The following is a 22,784-nucleotide window of genomic DNA, read 5'->3' on the forward strand; positions in this document are numbered from 1 at the left end:
CAACGCTGCCTCGACGTACAAAAGCGTCTCGTTGAATTCTTGGTTTGAAACTGGACATGACTTACTGAACGACATAATTGGCCTTCTACTACAATTCCGGGAAAAACCTGTGGCCGTATCGGTGGATATTGAAGGCTTGTTTAGGCAAATAGGTATTAAAGAGGAAGATCAAAATGCGCTTCGCTTCGCTTGATTTACCAAAAACGGTATGAAGCAATACCAATACACGCGACTTATCTTTGGTCCAAAATGCTCATCATCCCTAGCTATTTCGCGCTTCATCAAACAGCTGCCGATTACTGCGTAACCAAGCCCAAAATTGCCCAACTGCTGCATGAATGTTTCTAAATAGACTACTTTGTTCATTCGTTGAGAACGAAAAATGAAATTACAGAGTCTCTACTCTACAACTAAAATCGTCCCTAAGACAGGGGGATTCAACCTAACCAAGTTCGTATTTAACTTTCACAACGTCATCTAGTCAATTGATGGAAGTGAAAAATCCTACTGATGATAGAGTGCCTTGGCTTCTAGGCATCAAATGGGATACAACTGACGATACGATATTCGTGCAACCAACAACCAAATTACCTGATACTACAACCTCTACACTCCCAACAGTCCTATCTACAGTAGCAAAGGTTTTCGACCCTCTAGTTATCTTTGCGCCTTTTGCCATACAGCTTAAAAACCCTCATCAAAACCTGTCGAAGTCTGGTATTTCGTGGACGAACCCCTGCCCAGTGACTTTGTTCCAATGATCGACAAATAGGTCGACCAATGCAAACAAGGACCCCTGTGATGCTGCCGCGCTTACTTGGACCACAACTGTCACTTAGTGACATACAGCTTATTGTGTTTGACGACGCTTCGCAAGAAGCCATGGTTACTTGTATCTTCTTCCGAACTGTAGGTAACTCTGGCATACGTTTACGTTCTACTTTTTGATTGGCAGAACAAAGGTAGCTCCACTGAACAATGAAAGCATTTTAATTTTGGAACTTCAAGCCGCCTTTATGAGCGCACGGCTGTGCAAGTTCACGGCTAATGAACTGCGATTGAAACCCCAGTCAACTCCTAATTGGAGAGATAGCATAACAGTTTTGTCCTAGTTTGGATTGACCGGTAAAACGAAATTTTACTGCGCAAACAATCCGTGAAAATTTTACTTGGTGCGAAGCCGAATATATCCTTTAGTAAACTCAAACTAGAAGACTATGCTAAGCGTGGAATTGAACACAAAGACGTAAGCAAGCTCCAGAATCTCTACTCATTATTGAGGCTATACAGGGCTGCTGCTGGTCCAAATTTTCTCTGGTGCCGTATAGTTTTTCAATTCTGCAATCAAAATCTTTGCAAAACAAAATTTGCCCGAGTTGATCTAGTTTTTTTCAGTTAAGTGACCACACGCTCATTGTAATGTCGTTGACGTTATCATTATCAAACTTTCCATATTTGAATATCATTCAGAAGTCCTTTGTTCATGTTATCTAATGTATTTGCAGATATTGTGTTAATTTCAATCTGTTTTTTGAAAACGGTTTCCAGGTTTTCTGTTCATGCCTTTTTGTATAGCAAGCGGTGCAAAGCTCCGCTTTATTTGCGGAAAACAGTGCCATATGGAGGAGCTTATGATAAAGAGGTCGAATCTCTGAGGATATGATTTGGGCTTCTACCCTCACCTTATAAATCCGCTACTGGTCCAAGGTCGCCTAAATCATCGACCAAACAGCAAACATTTTCGGACTGGCATTTTGAAATTTCAAGAAATTGGCCATTTGCTTCGTTATTTCGTCTGTGTAATCATTCCATCTGTCAACAATGTGTTTTGTTTTCCAGTACATGCAAACAAGGGTCGATGAACTGTGTTGAAATTGAAAGTTGTTGTGTGACCGGAATCCTCTGTGGGGACATTTGCCTCCCAGAAAACGTCTGGTGCGACGGTGTCTGTGATGGCCCAAAGATCAATGGAGAGTGTTGCGACGAAATCGGAGACCACTGCAAAAAGAGTAAGTCTTGCCTGATTTTCTAGGTCCACTAATTTTCTAGATCCAGGATACCCTGACTGGTTTGAAGACCCTCCGAAGTTTAAAAAAAACATGTGTGCTTTTCTCTTAAAAACTCGCGTACGGTGTGAAATTTAAAAGTTAGAGCTTTTTTGGTGTTGAAAAAGATTTTGGATCATAAGTTTTATCGACTGGTGCACCTGGCGCGTTATTTATACGCAGCTTCAATTGCGGTCAAGAGTTTATTTAAAATTTGGTTCATAAAAGTCAGTAAGTAACTGCATTTTTTATGGAGCTTGATAGTTTTTTTTGACTAAAATAGTCTATTATTTTTGTTGACAGGCAAATAAATAACTGATTCGAAAATAACATAACTAAAAACAAATAACTGATTCGAAAATAAAATAACTAAAAACAAATAACTGATTCGAAAATAAAATAACTAAAAACAAATAACTGATTCGAATTGGTCTCATTAGTAAGATTTGCTATGATTTAGACGGGACATGTGACGACTGTGCCCCCGGCCAGCTTTGTTGTGGGGACGACTCCAAGGAGTGCTATGATCCAAAAGAAGAATGCGATGGAATGGTCTCTTGTCCAGGGGGCGGAGACGAGGTCAACTGCGGTGAGTTGCGTGATCGATCAATTACAAAAAAAATAATCGTTATCGTAGCAATAAGCAATGATGCTTTTGTTTTTTTTTTCCCCAGTTTTTCCACTTCTTTTTTGAATTATAACTTCGTTCTAAGTTCTGTTTGCACTTTTTTAAGCGTCATGGTGCACTCATCCTATAATTGTTGTATTTGAATATAGTTTGAATATTGAATTTATTTAGATTTTTTGAATTTTTGAAAAATGTCTAGCAAAGATTGAGTTTTTGACAAAACACTACCAAGGATACTGTTCAGGCCAGTAAGACTATAGACTTACTTGGCCCTATAGACTTACTTAGTGACTTGAAAATAAATAATGACGGTGTAGGTTTTATTTTTCAATGATTCATAACATGGTCTTGGTAGGATGCACGTGCCCTGATGGCTATACGATCTGTGAAGCGATTAACTACAACGAGCAGGAGGGATGTCCGCCCTGTTTCAGAGAAAGTGATGTCTGCGATGGCACCTGCGACTGTCCCGAAACAGACGGCGAGTGTGCCGACGAAAAGTTGGTCTAATACATTTACATTTTTTCAAATGATGCACTTCATTTAACCTAATGAGTAGATTGGCATTTTTTCAAGAAAATGATTATTTTTGGGAGCCGTATTTGTCGAGTGGGGTAATTGTATATTTTCAATAGCCTCAATTTTCACTGCGTGGCACAAATTTTTAGACACCCCGACAAGAAAGTAAAGCTTTTTTAAAAAGTCAATGGACGTAGTGAAAATCTTTTTAGGTCGAGATGATTTTTTTGTTTTTCTTACAAAGTAGTCTTAAAATTTGATAACGCCAACAAATTCAAAAACTTAGAAAAAAAAGTTTAAATTGATTACATTTTGAAATTATAAGAAGAACAAGTTTATTGAACCCGTGGTTGCGTGCTAATGGAGGTGGGTTTTAGGGTTGAGATTCTAACGCTAAACTTGACCTTCCAGAAACTCTGAGTTTAGGAGATATGGACGATTTTACGATTTCTGAAAAAAATTCAAAAACTTAGAAAAAAACCAAATCGATTACATCCTCAAATTATTAGAAGAAAAAATTTATTGAACCCTTGATGTCATATTAATGGGGGTGTATTTTAAGATTGAGGCTCTAATGCTAAAACATGACCTTACAGAAACTCCTAGCTTAGGAGAAATGAACGATTTTTGAAAAAAAGTTAAAAAACTTGGAAAAAAATCTAAATAATTTGCTATTTAGTTGTTTTTTTCTTTCTTACCGGCGATTGCCTGCCTACGAAGGTATAATTTAGAATTTTGATTAGACTGGTAAAACTTGACCGTCCAAATGCTCGTAGCTTAGGAGTTACGGATGAATTTACGAATTTTTACGAATATGGATGAATTTACGAATTTCTCCGAGTCTCATTTTAAAAATTACTAATAACAATGAATTGCTAAATTTATGTAATGATTGGCCGGATAAATTTATTTCTTCTTTCTTACAATTTACGACCATAAATCAACTAATCGAGGGCAGATCGTTCCTTTAATTGTGTCTGTTGGAGCTTGCACCTCCCTATCTACTTTTTTTGCTATTTAGGGATTGTTGTCCGGAGACATACTACCAGTGCTACACCCCCAAAGGTGAGTTCGAATGTCTCCCAGGAGGGGCCAAGTGTGACGGACACTGCGACTGTGCCGACTGCAGCGACGAATCCGACTGCTGCTCCAATGTTTGTTCCAATAACTCCACTTACCGATGTGAATTCGACAGGGCACAGGTTTGTGTGTTTTTTTCCACTCCTTTTTCCACTTTGTGTGTTTTTCCAATTTTGCCAAGATCAGTTTAACAGTTCAAAGTATCCTTTTTTAAGTGGGAGCCTTATTAAGAAACCTTGTAAAGATCATACAAGATTTAGCCAAGTGAGCATGCATGATTATTTGCGAAGATAACCTTGATGCAAGGAAATGTTTAAAAGATCTTGGCAAAACTTTTCAAGGATCTTGGTGGCCTAAAACTTTTCATGAAGTTTTTCATCTCAATCTTGAGACCATCACCAGACGGGTTTAAAAAATACTTGGGTACAACTCTGATAGACAGGTCTCTAGAATAAGCTATGATAGATTTTAAGAATCATTGAATGTAGTGAAGACTCTTACATAGGTCTTAATGGTTTTTTGTTTGTTTTTTTTTTGCTGAGAAAAAGTCTTTCAAAATGCTCTAATAACTTCAGTTGTGCCTTTATACATATCAATTCATTTATGAATGCCCGCAGGTATACATGCACTTTTTGAATTCAATTCAAGTTCAGTTGCTAAAATGAAGACAAGTTACGCTCTCCAATAGCGAGTGGACATGGCGCGAAAAAAGGTTTTTCGAAAGTGGAATTAAATTTTGAGAGATCCCAACGGAATTAAAAATTAACCCAATGATCAATTTTTTTCACATTGGGTTGATTTTATATTTTTATCAAAAACGTGTCAATCATGAATAGTTTTGAAATTCAAAGAAATTGAAGGCAATTTAATTTTTTCTTCGACGTAGTTTCGACTCAGCTACTTTTTTGTCAAAACTATTATAAATTCGTAAAATTCGAAGACCTTTAAAATACTTTTCCCCCTGAAATTCGACTTTATCTTGCTTTCTGAGCCCACTTACTTAAAATTTGCACATAACAAGTGTCCATTGAGTTTTTAAGAACTCTTCGGATGTTCAAAAGTTACTGTTTTATTGGGAGGCGTGGAGCTGATTTTGGTTTAGAGCCATCATTTGATAATTTTGCAGGGATTCGATGAAAATGTGTGTCCTTGCGTGGAACTGGGCTGTGGATTCTGTACCACTGGCAACTATAGCGTATGCAAGGCTGGGGAATTCAAGAAGTACTGCGAAGTCGATGGTAGGTTAAAATTTAAGACAAACATTAAAAATGAGCGATTTTTTTGCATCTAGTAAATTATTTCCCTGTACAGATAAAAATGGGGGTTTCATAGCAAGGTGCAAATTTTTAGATACGTAACCATTCAATTAGTGCTTTATAGGTGTGGAAATTCTGTTCAATAGGTACCTTTGAGGGTTTGTTAGAGATCCCTTTTATAACTTAAAACCCCCTTCTTAATGAAAATGAGCACTTCTTTATGAAAATAATACCCTAAAGCTAAAATATAGAATTATGTGTGTGTGTGTGTGACTTCAGAACCGTGCCACTTGGTGTGTCAGCACCCGACACTGGACGAATTGGTCTGCATGAGTTATGACGAAGTATGTAACACCACATTTCCCTCGGACGAAAAGCGATGCCGAAATGACGAAGACAAGGACTCGGCTTGCTGTCAAACAACTAGTAATTTTTTTAACCGTTTTTCAAAACTTTTACTCGTTTTTGCCCAATATTAACTCAAAAATTTAATTGTATCAAATAAGCTGTCATAAAAAGCTCTTACATTTATTCATATTTTAAGTTTACTTCTGAAGTTTCTTCTAAATCGATTCCAAGATCTTGCACTTGATCCTTTTGACTAGTAAGTGTAATTTATTTTGCTTTTGCTTCTGATGTTGTACCCGTATGTCAAATTATGAATCCATTAAAATTACGGTCCTGAGTCGACGCAGACTCTGAGATGCTCCGAATAAAACGAAAATGTTACAGAAAAAGATGAAAAAAGATCTGTCAGCTAATACATAGTCAGCGAATTTTCAGCGATAACAAAAAAATACTCAAGCTGATTGGTAACTCGGATTGTTTCTATTGAAGGCACGTTTAACCGGCAGTTTTTCTTGTGACAGAAACTATTGTATCTACTATGCTATTACGATTTCAACTTTTTAAATCAAGATTCATGAACGTATTGAATACTCAGTCTTGGTGTTTTTAGGTTTGTTTTTGTTTTCAGCAAAAGTCCTAAAATGGTCTAATAATCACAAAGTGCATTCATTGGTATTAATGCATTTATGAATGCTCATAGGTATATATACACTTTTTGAGTTTCGAGTTTATCTGCTTAAAATAAGGTAAATTCGAATTCATCTGCTAAAAATAAGGTAAATTGCGCTCTTCATTTCCGAAAACGGATATGGCGCGAAAAAAAAAATTGGACGAATTCTAGTTTCAAAATAGGATTTTATTTTTCAGATTTCCTAGCAGAATGAAAAATTAACCTATTAATCCACTTTTCTCAAATTGGGTTGATTTTATCAAAAAAGTGTCAATCATAAATTGTTCTTGAAGTTCAACATAGATTGTTTTTGAAATTGAGGCCATATTTAGTTTTCTTTGAAATTCGAGATTGAAGTAAAAAAAACAAAGAAGGATTTGTTTTCTATTTCCATGCGTTAATGACTCTTTCCCAACTGTCTGTTTTCTATGTTTTGGTTTTCAAAACTCATAATTTTTTTGTATCGCGTTGGCTAAAGTTTTCAGTTTAAACTGTTTTCCATATCGTGTCGGTCGTTCAGCCCTCGGAACAACTATGATAGGCTATTCCTTGAAGATAACTAGGTTCTCCTTGATAGTGAATAGGTTCTCTTGAAAATAGAACGTCTTGAGTGTGCTACATTGTAACATATTTAGAAAGTTACCATTCTGATGATTGGCACAGTATGTTTTCTAATAAAATACTGTGAAAATTAACTTGTAACAGGTGAAACCTACCGCCTAGGGAGAACTGAAAAACTTCATGAAAAATCCGTATCGAAAGTTTTCCAAAATGACACAAGAGTGTAGTTTGTTAGTTGTTTTGTCTAGATCAGGGAGTTTGATATATCGGAGCAGGTCAATATCGAATATCGAAATCATGACAGTATCGATATATCGATATTCTTCGATATTTGAAATGAAATATGGAATATCGATATTTTGCTCAAAAATGAAATGAACTAGTTTTTATTGACACCGGCACAGGAAAAAAGCTTTCATTCAAAAAAATATATTATAATTTCGTGAAAATTTGCAAACGTTTCATTTGCCAAAGTCGAAATTTAACACGAAAGTATCGAAAATATTGAAATATTTTACATTTTTATGGAAAACTCATTATTAACGTGTCAAAAATATCAATATCGATTTTAATATCGAAAACTGCCTTTCGAAAATAGCCTTCCCTGGTCTAGATACCTTTATGTCATAGCTCTGTCCATTCCCATTAATGCTGAAAATATTTTACACAGTTCGCAATCAAAAACTTACGTGTTTCAGCAGCTTCCACAACTGAGGAAACCACTACTTTCGAGGAATCAAGCTCATCTTCATCGGCTACAACTTCAGGTTCGTCATCTGGTCCGACTAGTTCTGGATCAAGCGCTGGCTCCACAAGTTCTGGTCTAACCAGCTCAGCATCAACTTCAGGGCCAACAAGTTCCGGCTCAACATCTGCCACTACAAGTACTGGCTCAACAAGTTCTGGTGTCACGAGCCCTGGTTCGTCAACATCTGGTTCATCAGTACCATCAACCAGTTCTGCATCGTCCTCAGCTACCAGTTTCGGCTCCTCATCTGGTCCAACCAGTTCTGGATCAAGCACTGGCTCCACTAGCTCTGGCTCTACAAGTTCTGGTCTTACCAGCTCAGGATCAACTTCAGGGCCAACGAGTTCCGGCTCAACTTCTGCCACTACAAGTTCTGGCTCAACAAGTTCTGGTGTCACGAGCCCTGGGTCGTCAACTTCATCTGGTTCATCAGCACCATCAACCAGTTCTGCGTCTTCGACAGCTACCAGTTCCGGCTCCTCATCTGGTCCAACCAGTTCTGGATCAAGCACTGGCTCCACTAGCTCTGGCTCTACAAGTTCTGGTCTGACCAGCTCAGGATCAACTTCAGGGCCAACGAGTTCCGGTTCAACTTCTGCCACTACAAGTTCTGGCTCAACAAGTTCTGGTGTCACGAGCCCTAGGTCGTCAACTTCCGGTTCATCAGTACCATCAACAAGTTCTGCATCCTCGACAGCTACCAGTTCCGGCTCCTCATCTGGTCCAACCAGTTCTGGATCAAGCACTGGCTCCACTAGCTCTGGCTCTACAAGTTCTGGTCTGACCAGCTCAGGATCAACTTCAGGGCCCTCGAGTTCCGGCTCAACTTCTGCCACTACAAGTTCTGGTGTCACGAGCCCTGGGTCGTCAACTTCCAGTTCATCAGTACCATCAACAAGTTCTGCATCATCGACAGCTACCAGTTCCGGCTCTTCATCTGGTCCAACCAGTTCTGGATCAAGCACTGGCTCCACTAGCTCTGCCTCTACAAGTTCTGGTCTGACCAGCTCAGGATCAACTTCAGGGCCCACGAGTTCCGGCTCAACTTCTGCCACTACAAGTTCTGGCTCAACAAGTTCTGGTGTCACGAGACCTGGGTCGTCAACTTCATCTGGCTCATCAGCACCATCAACCAGTTCTGCATCTTCCTCTGCTACCAGTTCCGGCTCTTCATCTGGTCCAACCAGTTCTGAATCAAGCACTGGCTCCACTAGCTCTGGCTCTACAAGTTCTGGTCTGACCAGCTCAGCATCAAGTTCAGGGCCAACGAGTTCCGGCTCAACTTCTGCCACTACAAGTTCTGGCTCAACAAGTTCTGGTGTCACGAGCCCTGGCTCGTCAACTTCATCTGGTTCATCAGCACCATCAACCAGTTCTGCATCTTCCTCTGCTACCAGTTCCGGCTCTTCATCTGGTCCAATCAGTTCTGGATCAAGCACTGGCTCCACTAGCTCTGGCTCTACAAGCTCTGGCCTGACCAGCTCAGGATCAACTTCAGGGCCAACGAGTTCCGGCTCAACTTCTGCCACTACAAGTTCTGGCTCAACAAGTTCTGGTGTCACGAGCCCTGGTTCGTCAACTTCATCTGGTTCATCAGCACCATCAACAAGTTCTGCATCTTCGACAGCTACCAGTTCTGGCTCCTCATCTGGTCCAACCAATTCTGGATCAAGCACTGGCTCCACTAGCTCTGGCTCTACAAGTTCTGGTCTGACCAGTTCAGGATCAACTTCAGGGCCAACGAGTTCCGGCTCAACTTCTGCCACTACAAGTTCTGGCTCAACAAGTTCTGGTGTCACGAGCCCTGGGTCGTCAACATCCGGTTCATCAGCACCATCAACCAGTTCTGCATCTTCGACAGCTACCAGTTCCGGCTCCTCATCTGGTCCAACCAGTTCTGGACCAAGCAGTGGCTCCACTAGCTCTGGCTCTACAAGTTCTGGTCTGACCAGCTCAGGATCTACTTCAGGACCAACGAGTTCCGGCTCAACTTCTGCCACTACAAGTTCTGGCTCAACAAGTTCTGGTGTCACGAGCCCTGGGTCGTCAACATCCGGTTCATCAGCACCATCAACCAGTTCTGCATCTTCGACAGCTACCAGTTCCGGCTCCTCATCTGGTCCAACCAGTTCTGGATCAAGCACTGGCTCCACTAGCTCTGGCTCTACAAGTTCTGGTCTGACCAGCTCAGGATCTACTTCAGGACCAACGAGTTCCGGCTCAACTTCTGCCACTACAAGTACTGGCTCAACAAGTTCTGGTGTCACGAGCCCTGGATCGTCAACATCTGGTTCATCAGTACCATCAACCAGTTCTGCATCGTCCTCAGCTACCAGTTCCGGCTCCTCATCTGGTCCAATCAGTTCTGGATCAAGCACTGGCTCCACTAGCTCTGGCTCTACAAGCTCTGGTCTGACCAGCTCAGAATCAACTTCAGGGCCAACGAGTTCCGGCTCAACTTCTGCAACTACAAGTTCTGGCTCAACAAGTTCTGGTGTCACGAGCCCTGGGTCGTCAACATCCGGTTCATCAGCACCCTCAACCAGTTCTGCATCTTCCTCTGCTACCAGTTCCGGCTCTTCATCTGGTCCAATCAGTTCTGGATCAAGCACTGGCTCCACTAGCTCTGGCTCTACAAGCTCTGGTCTGACCAGCTCAGGATCAACTTCAGGGCCAACGAGTTCCGGCTCAACTTCTGCCACTACAAGTTCTGGTGTCACGAGCCCTGCATCGTCAACTTCGCCTGGTTCTTCAGTACCATCAACCAGTTCTGCGTCTTCCACAGCTACCAGTTCCGGCTCTTCATCTGGTCCAACCAGTTCTGGATCAAGCACTGGCTCCACTAGCTCTGGCACTACAAGTTCTGGATTGACCAGCTCAGGGTCAACTTCAGGGCCAACGAGTTCCGGCTCAACTTCTGCCACTACAAGTTCTGGTGTCACGAGCCCTGCATCGTCAACTTCTTCCGGCTCATCGGTACCATCAACCACTACTGCATCTTCATCTGCTATCAGTTCCAGATCTTCATCTGGTCCAACTAGTTCTGGATCAAGCGCTGGCTCCACTAGCTCCGGCTCTACAAGTTCTGGTTTGACCAGCTCAGGATCAACTTCAGGGCCAACGCGGTCCAGCTCAACTTCTGCCACTACAACTTCTGGCTCAACAAGTTCTGGTGTCACGAGCCCTGCGTCGTCAACTTCATCTGGTTCATCAGCACCATCATCAATTCCTGCAAGTTCTCCATCCACCCAGGGCACAACTGAGGAAACCACTACTTTCGAGGAGTCAAGCTCATCTTCATCGGCTACAACTTCAGGTTCGTCATCTGGTCCGACTAGTTCTGGATCAAGCGCTGGCTCCACAAGTTCTGGTCTAACCAGCTCAGCATCAACTTCAGGGCCAACAAGTTCCGGCTCAACTTCTGCCACTACAAGTACTGGCTCAACAAGTTCTGGTGTCACGAGCCCTGGATCGTCAACATCTGGTTCATCAGTACCATCAACGAGTTCTGCATTGTCCTCAGCTACCAGTTCCGGCTCCTCATCTGGTCCAACCAGTTCTGGATCAAGCACTGGCTCTACTAGCTCTGGCTCTACAAGTTCTGGTCTTACCAGCTCAGGATCAACTTCAGGGCCAACGAGTTCCGGCTCAACTTCTGCCACTACAAGTTCTGGCTCCACAAGTTCTGGTGTCACAAGCCCTGGATCGTCAACCTCGTCTGGTTCCACGGTACCATCAACTAGTTCTGCATCTTCCTCAGCTACCAGTTCCGGATCCTCGTCAGGCCCCACCAGTTCTGGATCAAGCGCTGTCTCCACAAGCTCTGGCTCTACAAGTTCGGGTTTGACCAGCTCAGGATCAACTTCAGGGCCTACAAGTTCGGGCTCAACTTCTGCCACTACAAGTTCTGGCTCAACACGTTCTGGTGTTACAAGCCCTGGATCATCAACTTCGTCTGGATCGTCAGTGCCATCAACCAGTTCTGCATCTTCCTCAGCTACCAGCTCTGGCTTCTCGTCAGTCCCAACCAGTTCTGGATCAAGCGCTGGCTCCACAAGCTCTGGCTCTACAAGTTCTAGTCTGACCAGCTCAGGATCCACTTCAGGGATCACAAGTTCCGGATCAACATCTGCCACTACAAGTTCTGGCTCAACAAGTTCTGGTGTCACAAGCCCCGGATCGTCAACTTCGTCTGGATCGTCAGTGCGATCAACCAGTTCTGCATCTTCCTCAGCTACCAGTTCTGGCTCCTCGTCAGTCCCAACCAGTTCTGGATCAAGCGCTGGCTCCACAAGCTCTGGTTCTACAAGTTCTGGTCTGACCAGCTCGGGATCAACTACAGGGCCAGCAAGTTCTGGTTCAACTTCTGCCACTACAAGTTCTGGCTCAACAAGTTCTGGTGTCACAAGCCCCGGATCGTCAACCAGTTCTGCTTCTTCCTCAGCTACCAGTTCGGGCTCTTCATCTGGCCCAGCCAGTTCTGGTTCAAGCGCTGGCTCCACAAGCTCTGGCTCTACAAGTTCTGGTCTGACCAGCTCAGGATCAACTTCAGGGCCAACGAGTTCCGGCTCAACTTCTGCCACTACAAGTTCTGGTGTCACGAGCCCTGCATCGTCAACTTCGCCTGGTTCCTCAGTACCATCAACTAGTTCTGCATCTTCGTCAGCTACCAGTTCCGGCTCCTCGTCAGGCCCAACCAGTTCAGGATCAAGCGCTGGCTCCACAAGCCCTGGCTCTACAAGTTCTGGTCTGACCAGCTCAGGATCAACTTCAGGGCTCACAAGTTCCGGCTCAACATCTGCCACTACAAGTTCTGGCTCAACAAGTTCTGGTGTCACAAGCCCTGGATCGTCAATTTCGTCTGGTTCATCAGTACCACCAACCAGTTCTGCATCTTCCTCAGTTACCAGTTCCGGCTCTTCATCAGGTCCAACCAGTTCTGGATCAAGCGCTGGCTCCACAAGCCCTGGCTCTTCAAGCTCTGGTCTGACCAGCTCAGGATCAACTTCAGGGCCCACAAGTTCCGGCTCAACATCTGCGACCACAAGTTCTGGCTCAACAAGTACTGGTGTCACAAGCCCTGGATCTTCAGCTTCGACTGGATCGTCAGTACCATCAACCAGTTCGGCTTCTTCCTCAGCTACCAGTTCCGGCTCCTCGTCAGGCCCAACCAGTTCTGGATCAAGCGCTGGCTCCACAAGCTCTGGCTCTACAAATTCTGGTGTGACCAGTCCAGGATCAACTTCAGGGCCTACAAGTTCGGGCTCAACTTCTGCCACTACAAGCTCTGGCTCAACAAGTTCTGCTGTCACAAGCCCTGGATCATCAACTTTGTCTGGTTCATCAGTACCATCAACCAGTTCTGCATCTTCTTCGGCTACCAGTTCCGGCTCCTCATCAGGCCCAACGAGCTCTGGATCAAGCGCTGTCTCCACAAGCTCTGGCTCTACAAGTTCGGGTTTGACCAGCTCAGGATCAACTTCAGGGCCTACAAGTTTGGGCTCAACTTCTGCCACTACAAGTTCTGGTGTTACAAGCCCTGGATCATCAACTTCGTCCGGCTCATCGGTACCATCAACAACTTCTGCATCATCCTCAGCTACCAGTTCCGGCTCTTCATCAGGTCCAACCAGTTCTGGATCAAGCACTGGCTCCACGAGTCCTGGCTCTACAAGTTCGGGTTTGACCAGCTCAGGATCAACTTCAGGGCCTATAAGTTCGGGCTCAACTTCTGCCACTACAAGTTTTGGCTCAACAAGTTCTGGTGTCACGAGCCCTGGATCGTCAACATCTGGTTCATCAGTACCATCAACCAATTCTGCATCGTCCTCAGCTACCAGTTCCGGCTCTTCATCTGGTCCAACCAGTTCTGGATCAAGCACTGGCTCCACAAGCTCTGGCTCTACAAGTTCTGGTTTGACCAGCTCAGGATCAACATCAGGGCCTACAAGTTCGGGCTCAACTTCTGCCACTACAAGTTCTGGCTCAACAAGTTCTGGTGTTACAAGCCCTGGATCATCAACTTCGTTCGGCTCATCGATACCATCAACAACTTCTGCATCATCCTCAGCTACCAGTTCCGGCTCTTCATCAGGTCCAACCAGTTCTGGATCAAGCGCTGGCTCCACAAGTCCTGGCTCTACAAGTTCGGGTTTGACCAGCTCAGGATCAACTTCAGGGCCTACAAGTTCGGGCTCAACTTCTGCCACTACAAGTTCTGGCTCAACAAGTTCTGGTGTTACAAGCCCTGGATCGTCAACTTCGTCTGGTTCATCAGTACCATCAACCAGTTCTGCATCTTCCTCAGCTACCAGTTCCGGCTCTTCATCAGGCCCAACCAGTTCTGGATCAAGCGCTGGCTCCACAAGCCCTGGCTCTACAAGCTCTGGTCTGACCAGCTCAGGATCAACTTCAGGGCCTACAAGTTCGGGCTCAACTTCTGCAACTACAAGTTCTGGCTCAACAAGTTCTGGTGTTACAAGCCCTGGATCGTCAACTTCGTCTGGTTCATCAGTACCATCAACCAGTTCTGCATCTTCCTCAGCTACCAGTTCCGGCTCTTCATCAGGCCCAACCAGTTCTGGATCAAGCGCTGGCTCCACAAGCCCTGGCTCTACAAGCTCTGGTCTGATCAGCTCAGGATCAACTTCAGGGCCTACAAGTTCCGGCTCAACATCTGCCAGTACAAGTTCTGGCTCAACAAGTTCTGGTCTCACAAGCCCTGGATCGTCAACTTCGTCTGGTTCATCAGTACCATCAACAAGTTCTGCATCTTCTTCAGCTACCAGTTCCGGCTCCTCATCTGGTCCAACCAGTTCTGGATCAAGCGCTGGCTCCACAAGTCCTGGCTCTACAAGTTCGGGTTTGACCAGCTCAGGATCAACTTCAGGGCCTACAAGTTCGGGCTCAACTTCTGCCACTACAAGTTCTGGCTCAACAAGTTCTGGTGTTACAAGCCCTGGATCGTCAACTTCGTCTGGTTCATCAGTACCATCAACCAGTTCTGCATCTTCCTCAGCTACCAGTTCCGGCTCTTCATCAGGCCCAACCAGTTCTGGATCAAGCGCTGGCTCCACAAGCCCTGGCTCTACAAGCTCTGGTCTGACCAGCTCAGGATCAACTTCAGGGCCTACAAGTTCGGGCTCAACTTCTGCCACTACAAGTTCTGGCTCAACAAGTTCTGGTGTTACAAGCCCTGGATCGTCAACTTCGTCTGGTTCATCAGTACCATCAACCAGTTCTGCATCTTCCTCAGCTACCAGTTCCGGCTCTTCATCAGGCCCAACCAGTTCTGGATCAAGCGCTGGCTCCACAAGCCCTGGCTCTACAAGCTCTGGTCTGACCAGCTCAGGATCAACTTCAGGGCCTACAAGTTCGGGCTCAACTTCTGCCACTACAAGTTCTGGCTCAACAAGTTCTGGTGTTACAAGCCCTGGATCGTCAACTTTGTCTGGTTCATCAGTACCATCAACCAGTTCTGCATCTTCCTCAGCTACCAGTTCCGGCTCTTCATCAGGCCCAACCAGTTCTGGATCAAGCGCTGGCTCCACAAGCCCTGGCTCTACAAGCTCTGGTCTGATCAGCTCAGGATCAACTTCAGGGCCTACAAGTTCCGGCTCAACATCTGCCAGTACAAGTTCTGGCTCAACAAGTTCTGGTCTCACAAGCCCTGGATCGTCAACTTCGTCTGGTTCATCAGTACCATCAACAAGTTCTGCATCTTCTTCAGCTACCAGTTCCGGCTCCTCATCTGGTCCAACCAGTTCTGGATCAAGCACTGGCTCCACAAGCTCTGGCTCTACAAGTTCTGGTTTGACCAGCTCAGGCTCAACTTCAGGGCCTACAAGTTCGGGCTCAACTTCTGCCACTACAAGTTCTGGCTCAACAAGTTCTGGTGTTACAAGCCCTGGATCGTCAACTTCGTCTGGTTCATCAGTACCATCAACCAGTTCTGCATCTTCCTCAGCTACCAGTTCCGGCTCTTCATCAGGCCCAACCAGTTCTGGATCAAGCGCTGGCTCCACAAGCCCTGGCTCTACAAGCTCTGGTCTGACCAGCTCAGGATCAACTTCAGGGCCTACAAGTTCGGGCTCAACTTCTGCCACTACAAGTTCTGGCTCAACAAGTTCTGGTGTTACAAGCCCTGGATCGTCAACTTCGACTGGTTCATCAGTACCATCAACCAGTTCTGCATCTTCCTCAGCTACCAGTTCCGGCTCCTCATCTGGTCCAACCAGTTCTGGATCAAGCACTGGCTCCACAAGTTCTGGCTCAACAAGTTCTGGTGTTACAAGCCCTGGATCATCAACTTCGTTCGGCTCATCGATACCATCAACAACTTCTGCATCATCCTCAGCTACCAGTTCCGGCTCTTCATCAGGTCCAACCAGCTCTGGATCAAGCGCTGGCTCCACAAGTCCTGGCTCTACAAGTTCGGGTTTGACCAGCTCAGGATCAACTTCAGGGCCTACAAGTTCGAGCTCAACTTCTGCCACTACAAGTTCTGGCTCAACAAGTTCTGGTGTTACAAGCCCTGGATCGTCAACTTCGTCTGGTTCATCAGTACCATCAACCAGTTCTGCATCTTCCTCAGCTACCAGTTCCGGCTCTTCATCAGGCCCAACCAGTTCTGGATCAAGCGCTGGCTCCACAAGCCCTGGCTCTACAAGCTCTGGTCTGACCAGCTCAGGATCAACTTCAGGGCCTACAAGTTCGGGATCAACTTCTGCCACTACAAGTTCTGGCTCAACAAGTTCTGGTGTTACAAGCCCTGGATCGTCAACTTCGTCTGGTTCATCAGTACCATCAACCAGTTCTGCATCTTCCTCAGCTACCAGTTCCGGCTCTTCATCAGGCCCAACCAGTTCTGGATCAAGCGCTGGCTCCACAAGTTCTGGCTCTACGAGTTCTGGCGTGACCAGTGCAGGATCAACTTCAGGGCCTACAAGTTCGGGCTCAACTTCTGCCACTACAAGCACTGGCTCAACAAGTTCTGCTGTCACAAGCCCTGGATCATCATTTTCGTCTGGTTCATCAGTACCATCAACAAGTTCTGCATCTTCCTCAGCTACCAGTTCCGGCTCTTCATCAGGCCCAACCAGTTCTGGATCAAGCGCTGGCTCCACAAGTTCTGGCTCTACGAGTTCTGGCGTGACCAGTGCAGGATCAACTTCAGGGCCTACAAGTTCGGGCTCAACTTCTGCCACTACAAGCACTGGCTCAACAAGTTCTGGTGTTACAAGCCCTGGATCGTCAACTTCGTCTGGTTCATCAGTACCATCAACCAGTTCTGCATCTTCCTCAGCTACCAGTTCCGGCTCTTCATCAGGCCCAACCAGTTCTGGATCAAGCGCTGGCTCCACAAGCCCTGGCTCTACAAGCTCTGGTCTGATCAGCTCAGGATCAACTTCAGGGCCTACAAGTTCCGGCTCAACATCTGCCAGTACAAGTTCTGGCTCAACAAGTTCTGGTCTCACAAGCCCTGGATCGTCAACTTCGTCTGGTTCATCAGTACCATCAACAAGTTCTGCATCTTCTTCAGCTACCAGTTCCGGCTCCTCATCTGGTCCAACCAGTTCTGGATCAAGCGCTGTCTCCACAAGCTCTGGCTCTACAAGTTCTGGTTTCACCAGTTCAGGATCAACTTCAGGGCCTACAAGTTCGGGCTCAACTTCTGCCACTACAAGCTCTGGCTCAACAAGTTCTGGTGTCACAAGCCCTGGATCGTCAACTTCGTCTGGTTCATCAGTACCATCAACCAGTTCTGCCTCTTCTTCGGCTACCAGTTCCGGCTCCTCATCAGGCCCAATCAGTTCTGGATCAAGCGCTGTCTCCACAAGCTCTGGCTCTACAAGTTCTGGTTTGACCAGCTCAGGATCAACTTCAGGGCCTACAAGTTCCGGCTCAACATCTGCCACTACAAGTTCTGGCTCAACAAGTTCTGGTGTCACAAGCCCTGGATCGTCAACTTCGTCTGGTTCATCAGTACCATCAACCAATTCTGCAGCTTCCTCAGCTACCAGTTCCGGCTCGTCATCTGGCTCAACTAGTTCGGGATCAAGCACTGGCTCCACAAGCTCTGGCTCTACAAGTTCTGGTCTGACCAGCTCAGGATCAACTTCAGGGCCACCAAGTTCCAGCTCAGCTTCTGCCACTACAAGTTCTGGCTCAACAAGTTCAGTTGTAACTAGTGCTGGATCATCATCGCCGTCCTCTGGCTCGTCAGCACCATCAACCAATCCTGCAACTTCACCATCAACTCAGAGAACAACTGAGGAAACCACAACTTTCGAGGAGTCAAGTTCATCCTCAACTGCCACAAGTTCAGCCTCGTCATCTGGTCCGACTAGTTCGGGATCAAGCGCTGGCTCCACTAGCTCTGGCTCTACAAGTTCTGGTTTGACCAGTTCAGGATCAACTTCAGGACCTACAAGTCCGGGCTCAACTTCTGCCACTACAAGTTCTGGCTCAACAAGTTCTGGTGTTACAAGCCCTGGATCGTCAACTTCGTCTGGTTCATCAGTACCATCAACCAGTTCTTCATCTTCCTCAGCTACCAGTTCCGGCTCTTCATCAGGCCCAACCAGTTCTGGATCAAGCGCTGGCTCCACAAGCCCTGGCTCTACAAGCTCTGGTCTGACCAGCTCAGGATCAACTTCAGGACCTACAAGTCCGGGCTCAACTTCTGCCACTACAAGTTCTGGCTCAACAAGTTCTGGTGTTACAAGCCCTGGATCGTCAACTTCGTCTGGTTCATCAGTACCATCAACCAGTTCTGCATCTTCTTCGGCTACCAGTTCTGGCTCTTCTTCTGGCCCTACCAGTTCTGGATCAAGCGCTGGCTCCACAAGCTCTGGCTCAACAAGTTCTGGTGTCACAAGCTCTGGATCATCAACTTCGTCTGGTTCATCAGTACCATCAACCATTTCTGCATCTTCTTCGGCTACCAGTTCGGGCTCCTCATCAGGCCCAACCAGTTCTGGATCAAGCGCTGGCTCCACAAGTTCTGGTTTGACAAGTTCAGGATCAACTTCAGGGCCTACAAGTCCGGGCTCAACTTCTGCCACTACAAGTTCTGGCTCAACAAGTTCTGGTGTCACAAGCCCTGGATCATCAACCTCGTCTGGTTCATCAGTACCATCTACCAGTTCTGCCTCTTCTTCGGCTACCAGTTCTGGCTCCTCATCAGGCCCAACCAGTTCTGTATCAAGCGCTGTCTCCACAAGCTCTGGCTCTACAAGTTCTGGTTTGACCAGTTCAGGATCAACTTCAGGGCCTACAAGTTCCGGCTCAACATCTGCCAGTACAAGTTCTGGCTCAACAAGTTCTGGTCTCACAAGCCCTGGATCGTCAACTTCGTCTGGTTCATCAGTACCATCAACCAGTTCTGCATCTTCTTCGGCTACCAGTTCTGGCTCCTCTTCTGGCCCTACCAGTTCTGGATCAAGCGCTGGCTCCACAAGCTCTGGCTCAACAAGTTCTGGTGTCACAAGCTCTGGATCATCAACTTCGTCTGGTTCATCAGTACCATCAACCATTTCTGCATCTTCGGCTACCAGTTCCGGCTCCTCATCAGGCCCAACCAGTTCTGGATCAAGCGCTGTCTCCACAAGCTCTGGCTCTACAAGTTCTGGTTTGACCAGTTCAGGATCAACTTCAGGGCCTACAAGTTCGGGCTCAACTTCTGCCACTACAAGCTCTGGCTCAACAAGTTCTGGTGTCACAAGCCCTGGATCATCAACCTCGTCTGGTTCATCAGTACCATCTACCAGTTCTGCCTCTTCTTCGCCTACCAGTTCCGGCTCCTCATCAGGCCCAACCAGTTCTGGATCAAGCGCTGTCTCCACAAGCTCTGGCTCTACAAGTTCTGGTTTGACCAGTTCAGGATCAACTTCAGGGCCTACAAGTTCGGGCTCAATTTCTGCCACTACAAGCTCTGGCTCAACAAGTTCTGGCTCAACAAGTTCTGGTATCACAAGCCCTGGATCGTCAACTTCGTCTGGTTCATCAGTACCATCAACCAGTTCTGCCTCTTCTTCGGCTACCAGTTCCGGCTCCTCATCAGGCCCAACCAGTTCTGGATCAAGCGCTGTCTCCACAAGCTCTGGCTCTACAAGTTCTGGTTTGACCAGTTCAGGATCAACTTCAGGGCCTACAAGTTCCGGCTCAACATCTGCTAGTACAAGTTCTGGCTCAACAAGTTCTGGTCTCACAAGCCCTGGATCGTCAACTTCGTCTGGTTCATCAGTACCATCAACCAGTTCTGCATCTTCTTCGGCTACCAGTTCTGGCTCCTCTTCTGGCCCTACCAGTTCTGGATCAAGCGCTGGCTCCACAAGCTCTGGCTCAACAAGTTCTGGTGTCACAAGCTCTGGATCATCAACTTCGTCTGGTTCATCAGTACCATCAACCATTTCTGCATCTTCGGCTACCAGTTCCGGCTCCTCATCAGGCCCAACCAGTTCTGGATCTAGCGCTGTCTCCACAAGCTCTGGCTCTACAAGTTCTGGTTTGACCAGTTCAGGATCAACTTCAGGGCCTACAAGTTCGGGCTCAACTTCTGCCACTACAAGCTCTGGCTCAACAAGTTCTGGTGTCACAAGCCCTGGATCATCAACCTCGTCTGGTTCATCAGTACCATCTACCAGTTCTGCCTCTTCTTCGCCTACCAGTTCCGGCTCCTCATCAGGCCCAACCAGTTCTGGATCAAGCGCTGTCTCCACAAGCTCTGGCTCTACAAGTTCTGGTTTGACCAGTTCAGGATCAACTTCAGGGCCTACAAGTTCGGGCTCAATTTCTGCCACTACAAGCTCTGGCTCAACAAGTTCTGGCTCAACAAGTTCTGGTATCACAAGCCCTGGATCGTCAACTTCGTCTGGTTCATCAGTACCATCAACCAGTTCTGCCTCTTCGGCTACCAGTTCCGGCTCCTCATCAGGCCCAACCAGTTCTGGATCAAGCGCTGTCTCCACAAGCTCTGGCTCTACAAGTTCTGGTTTGACCAGTTCAGGATCAACTTCAGGGCCTACAAGTTCAGGCTCAACTTCTGCCACTACAAGTTCTGGCTCAACAAGTTCTGGTATCACAAGCCCTGGATCGTCAACTTCGTCTGGTTCATCAGTACCATCAACCAGTTCTGCATCTTCTTCGGCTACCAGTTCTGGCTCCTCATCTGGTTCTACCAGTTCTGGATCAAGCGCTGTCTCCACAAGCTCTGGCTCTACAAGTTCTGGTTTCACCAGTTCAGGATCAACTTCAGGGCCTACAAGTTCGGGCTCAACTTCTGCCACTACAAGTTCTGGCTCAACAAGTTCTGGTATCACAAGCCCTGGATCGTCAACTTCGTCTGGTTCATCAGTACCATCAACCAGTTCTGCCTCTTCTTCGGCTACCAGTTCCGGCTCCTCATCAGGCCCAACCAGTTCTGGATCAAGCGCTGTCTCCACAAGCTCTGGCTCTACAAGTTCTGGTTTGACCAGTTCAGGATCAACTTCAGGGCCTACAAGTTCAGGCTCAACTTCTGCCACTACAAGTTCTGGCTCAACAAGTTCTGGTATCACAAGCCCTGGATCGTCAACTTCGTCTGGTTCATCAGTACCATCAACCAGTTCTGCATCTTCTTCGGCTACCAGTTCTGGCTCTTCATCTGGTCCTACCAGTTCTGGATCAAGCGCTGGCTCAACAAGTTCTGGTGTCACAAGCCCTGGATCGTCAACTTCGTCTGGTTCATCAGTACCATCAACCAGTTCTGCCTCTTCTTCGGCTACCAGTTCCGGCTCCTCATCAGGTCCAATCAGTTCTGGATCAAGCGCTGTCTCCACAAGCTCTGGCTCTACAAGTTCTGGTTTCACCAGTTCAGGATCAACTTCAGGGCCTACAAGTTCGGGCTCAACTTCTGCCACTACAAGCTCTGGCTCAACAAGTTCTGGTGTCACAAGCTCTGGATCATCAACTTCGTCTGGTTCATCAGTAGCATCAACCAGTTCTGCATCTTCTTCGGCTACCAGTTCCGGCTCCTCATCAGGCCCAACCAGTTCTGGATCAAGCTCTGTCTCCACAAGCTCTGGCTCTACAAGTTCTGGTCTGACCAGCTCAGGATCAACTTCAGGGCCTACAGGTTCCGGCTCGACTTCTGTCACTACGAGTTTTGGCTCAACAAGTTCTGGTGTCACAAGCCCTGGATCGTCAACTTCGTCCGGCTCATCGGTACCATCAACAGCTTCTGCGTCTTCCTCGGCTACCAGTTCCGGCTCGTCATCAGGCCCAACCAGTTCTGGATCAAGTGCTGGCTCCACAAGCTCTGGCTCTACAAGTTCTGGTCTGACCAGCTCAGAATCATCTTCAGGGCCCACAAGTTCGGGCTCAACATCTGCCACTACAAGTTCTGGATCAACAAGTTCTGGTGTCACAAGCTCTGGTTCGTCAACTTCGCCTGGTTCATCAGTACCATCAACCAGTTCTGCATCTTCCTCAGCTACCAGTTCCGGCTCGTCATCAGGCCCAACCAGTTCTGGATCAAGTGCTGGCTCCACAAGCTCTGGCTCTACAAGCTCTGGTCTGACCAGCTCAGGATCAACTTCAGGGCCTACAAGTTCCGGCTCAACATCTGCCAGTACAAGTTCTGGCTCAACAAGTTCTGGCTCAACAAGTTCTGGTGTCACAAGCCCTGGATCGTCAACTTCGTCTGGTTCATCAGTAACATCAACCAGTTCTGCATCTTCCTCAATTATAAGTTCCATCTCTACTACCACTGAGACTTGGGGTAAGCCTATTTTTTTCTAACCGTTGTGTTGTTCCGGGGGACGTTTTGTTTTGATAGTTTGCATAAATTTGCCAGACTTTTTTAAGGTAGGTTTGTTAGTTTGTTTTATTTAAAATTTCATTTTTCGATGTGACCAGTCTAAAGGAAAAAAATAGAAATCGGTTTTTT

The 22,784-nt window shown here is 46.4% G+C and overlaps 1 protein-coding gene across 1 annotated transcript in view; it reads left to right on the top strand.

Moving 5' to 3' along the window:
- Positions 1-22,784, top strand: part of LOC134838895 (pneumococcal serine-rich repeat protein-like) — a 76,429-nt gene that overhangs the window by 42,231 nt on the left and 11,414 nt on the right. The window contains exons 26-32 of the mRNA XM_063854200.1: positions 1,840-2,009; positions 2,506-2,634; positions 3,029-3,173; positions 4,214-4,394; positions 5,399-5,510; positions 5,808-5,954; positions 7,806-22,616. Of these exons, the coding sequence (XP_063710270.1) occupies positions 1,840-2,009; positions 2,506-2,634; positions 3,029-3,173; positions 4,214-4,394; positions 5,399-5,510; positions 5,808-5,954; positions 7,806-22,616 (15,695 nt within the window). The remainder of the gene's footprint in view (positions 1-1,839; positions 2,010-2,505; positions 2,635-3,028; positions 3,174-4,213; positions 4,395-5,398; positions 5,511-5,807; positions 5,955-7,805; positions 22,617-22,784) is intronic.

Source organism: Symsagittifera roscoffensis, chromosome 2, assembly GCF_963678635.1.
Source record: "Symsagittifera roscoffensis chromosome 2, txSymRosc1.1, whole genome shotgun sequence".
Lineage (NCBI taxonomy): Eukaryota > Metazoa > Xenacoelomorpha > Acoela > Convolutidae > Symsagittifera > Symsagittifera roscoffensis.